This window comes from Nymphaea colorata, chromosome 10 (genome assembly GCF_008831285.2).
Source record: "Nymphaea colorata isolate Beijing-Zhang1983 chromosome 10, ASM883128v2, whole genome shotgun sequence".
NCBI classification, from domain to species: domain Eukaryota; kingdom Viridiplantae; phylum Streptophyta; class Magnoliopsida; order Nymphaeales; family Nymphaeaceae; genus Nymphaea; species Nymphaea colorata.
This window is the reverse complement of record NC_045147.1, coordinates 87002-90896: the sequence shown is the minus strand read 5'-3', so window position 1 is coordinate 90896 and position 3895 is coordinate 87002. Positions and strand designations below refer to the sequence as shown.

General features: G+C 52.4%; 1 protein-coding gene across 1 annotated transcript; it reads left to right on the top strand.

The window, feature by feature from the left end:
• Positions 1 to 902: 902 nt before the first annotated feature.
• LOC116262461 (subtilisin-like protease SBT1.4) lies at positions 903 to 3602 on the top strand. The gene has a single exon (XM_031641869.2). The coding sequence runs from the start codon at positions 1213 to 1215 to the stop codon at positions 3490 to 3492; it is 2280 nt and encodes a 759-aa protein (XP_031497729.1). The 5' UTR covers positions 903 to 1212; the 3' UTR covers positions 3493 to 3602.
• The last annotated feature ends 293 nt before the right edge of the window (positions 3603 to 3895 follow it).

Here is a 3895-nt window from a genome sequence, read left to right as displayed (position 1 = left end):
CATTCTTCTCAGCTTTAACAGCAAACTCCTTTCAGTAGAGCCACAGTCACCTGGAAACTTAGTATGATGATTAAGTTGAGAAACTGTTCTGTACTTGAGAAGGCAAATTCCTAACTCTTATCCTGCAGCTTTTCATGGACGATTTGGCGATATCGCATTGATGATCATGAAAGTTGTCCTATATGAATCCACCTTTTTCCAATTGCTGTCTTGCGGAATCTTCCTTCTTCAAAAGTTGGGGATAAAGTTCACCATTTCCGCTTGTCGTCTACCAGTACGTAATGAAAATGATGTACTTATTAATTGTTTTGGAAATGAATCGATGGAGACATGAGTTATTTTTTCTCTTAATATCTAATAATATTATAGCCAGAAACGAGCCTTTTTCCTTATTAGACCCGCCACTTGATTAGACAACAACTTATTTCTTCCTTGGGCTATATATCACACAATGATGCCCACCATTCATGTGGAAAGATCTTTTCAGATGAGAGTTTGGTTTTTTAGTTTATATTTAAAAAATAATGCGATCTCGTTCCTGGACAGACCGTTTAATACGGCGACGTGTTGAGAAATCATCAAGGGCTCCCTTGAAAAAATGGAACCTCATTGTAGAGGTGAAACAAAAGTTTAAATTTGGTGGAAAATTTGCAGATATGAAAATTTACTTCCATCAAATTTGGTTTCTTTTTTTTTTTTTAAAGAATCTAGTGTCTGTATATTTTTTTAATTTACTAAACAAATGTATTTAAGTTCCACACACAAAGAAACATGATACTAAAATACCCAAAACAAAGGTGGTAGGAAATCAAACAAATAAAAGCATAGGAAAGATGAAATAAAAATCCCAGGAAAAAAATACCTGCTACTTAAGTACTCAAACGTTGCCCAGAAGATACATGGACATTCGCCGTTGCCCCTCGACGGAGCTTCTCCTGTCGGCCTCACCGTATTGGTACAGGCTTAGCCATCTGACCCTATCGAAGCCAATAGGTGGAAGCAGCGGGACCGCTAAGTAGCGGTGATAGCAGGGTCGTGCCAAGGGAAGATTGTGGGGGCCTGCCCACATTTTTGTCCGCAGGCAGAGATGATATCCGTTGGCCATTGGTGGCGAAACTGAAATCTCCACCGCCCGTTGAGCAGAATTCCCATCCCTTATATCTGAGCGTTTCCATCCTCCGCGAAAGCAGGTGCCGTGCCAGATCCTTCACCATGTCGCCGCCGTCCGTCCTTCATCTCATCGTCTTTCTGACCCTCCTCTTCTCGTCGATCAGTGGCACGGCTAGGGAGACTTTCATTGTTCACGTCTCCAAGGCACACAAGCCGTCGATCTTTGCCACAAACCACCGCTGGTACCACGCCCTTCTCAGTTCCGTCGCCGGCGAGCTGCGCCCTGCCCGCATCCTCTATACCTATAGCCGTATTGCCCATGGCTTTGCAGTACGGCTCTCTCGCTCCCAGGCTGAGTCGATCCGGAGACTCCCCGGAGTCCTTGCCGTCACGCCTGACAGGGTCCACCACCTCCACACGACGAGGACGCCGCGGTTTTTGTCTCTCACCGATTCCAACGGCCTCTGGCCGGCGGCCAACTACGGCGACGACATTGTCATCGGGGTCCTGGACACCGGGATCTGGCCGGAGAGGCCGAGCTTCTCCGATGCAGGCCTCCCGCGTCCGCCAAATCGCTGGCAGGGGAAGTGCGACGCAGGCCCCGATTTTTGCAACAATAAGATCATCGGCGCGAGATTTTACCATAAAGGGTATGTCGCCTCTGTGAGGATGATGAACGGGACGACGGATTTATTGTCTCCCCGCGATACGGACGGCCACGGGACGCACACGGCGTCGACGGCTGCAGGAGCAGCCGTTCCCGGTGCCGGATTCTTCAGTTACGCGGAAGGCGAGGCAAGGGGCATGGCTCCGTTGGCCCGCATCGCTGCATACAAGATCTGCTGGAGCCGAGGATGCTTTGACTCCGACATTCTGGCGGCGATGGACCAAGCCGTGTCCGACGGCGTCGATATCATCTCACTCTCTGTCGGTGCCACCGGTTCCGCTCCAGATTATGACTATGACTCGATCGCGATTGGTGCCTTCGGGGCCATCCGCAGTGGCGTCCTGGTCTCGTGCTCAGCCGGGAACTCCGGCCCAGAGCCAAAAACGGCCGTGAACATCGCACCGTGGATCCTAACAGTCGGGGCGTCGACCATCGATCGTGAGTTCCCGGCAGACGTCATTCTCGGTGATGGCACCGTCTTGGGAGGGGTTTCCCTCTACAGCGGTAATCCTCTCGGATCAGATCGGCTCCCGTTAGTATACCAAGCGGAACGGTACTCCAGCAGTCTCTGCCTTCCGGGTTCGTTGGATCCGACCATAGTCGCCGGGAAGATTGTCCTGTGTGACCGTGGTTTCAACGCCCGCGTGGAGAAGGGGAGCAGCGTCAAAGAAGCCGGCGGCGCTGGCATGATCTTGGCAAACACCGCGGAGAGCGGCGAAGAGCTAGTTGCCGACGCACACCTTCTGCCTGCTACGATGGTGGGCCACACCGCGGCCAAGAAGATCCGTCGATACGCCGGCTCCGTTGCCTCGCCGAATGCGACGATAGCCTTCAGGGGCACGGTGACTGGCCGCTCCCTGTCCGCGCCCCAAGTTGCTGCCTTCTCCTCCCGCGGGCCTCATTTCATCTCGCCGGAGATCATCAAGCCAGACGTCGTGGCGCCCGGAGTCAACATCCTCGCCGGCTGGACTGGGTTTGCCGGGCCTACGGGCCTGGATATCGACTCTCGCCGGGTAGACTTCAACATCATATCGGGCACCTCCATGGCTTGCCCCCACGTCAGCGGCTTGGCAGCCCTGCTCAGGAAGGCTCACCCGGGGTGGAGTCCGGCCGCCATCAAGTCGGCCCTCATGACGACGGCGTACGCCGTCGACAACTCCGGCTCGCCGATCAAGGACGTGGCATTCGGAACCGAATCTACGCCATTCGTTCATGGATCCGGCCATGTCGATCCAAATAAAGCCCTGAATCCAGGGCTGGTATACGACGCCGATGTCAGCGATTACCTGGTATATCTCTGTGCCGTCGGATACAATCCAGAGAGGATCGCCGTCATCGCCCAGGGCGAAACCGTTGATTGCTCCAGGTTCGGCAACCCTGGGAATCTCAACTACCCTTCCTTTTCAGTCGTTTTCGGACCCCAGCTAGTGATCCAGTACCAAAGAACCGTCACCAACGTCGGACCCAGCAACTCGACCTACGAAGCTAGTGTATCCGTTCCATCTCATGTGAAGATAACTGTGTCCCCAAGTAGGCTCTCATTCGCCGCCACAGACCAGAAGCTGACCTACTCGATCAAGTTCGAGTTGTGGGCGGAGTCGCCTGGCGAGCTGCCATGGCCGAGCTTTGGTTATATAGTGTGGAGCGACGGCATGCACAGCGTGAGGAGTCCCATAGCATTCTCTTTTCAAGACATCTGGGTGGCATCCGCTTGATCGCACTCCTTATCGACGTCCATGGTTGCTAGAAGCCCAATTAGTTGTACCATTACAACCACATCGTGTAGAATGCAATTTATTTCATAAAGATAACGTTTTAGAGCTTATCCTTCGGAAAACTAGAGTATTTGTGGTCGTGCCCAAGTCGCATTCTTTTCTTCCTAAAGACATCTGCCAGACCCTTACTCCCTTAGCCACTGCCTGCGGGCTTCCTTCTGAAGAGTGCAGGCCGAAATGGAGAAGAAGGACGGGAAGCAGATCTGCTCGTGTTACGTTCCATCGCAGGGACTACGTTAACAGTGAGCCATTATGGAAGTGTTGAGAGGGATAACATTCATTTGCCCCTTGGTCCTAGCCTCTAAGGAATGTTAAAAGTATACGTCTCTAATTTCTAGCTTCC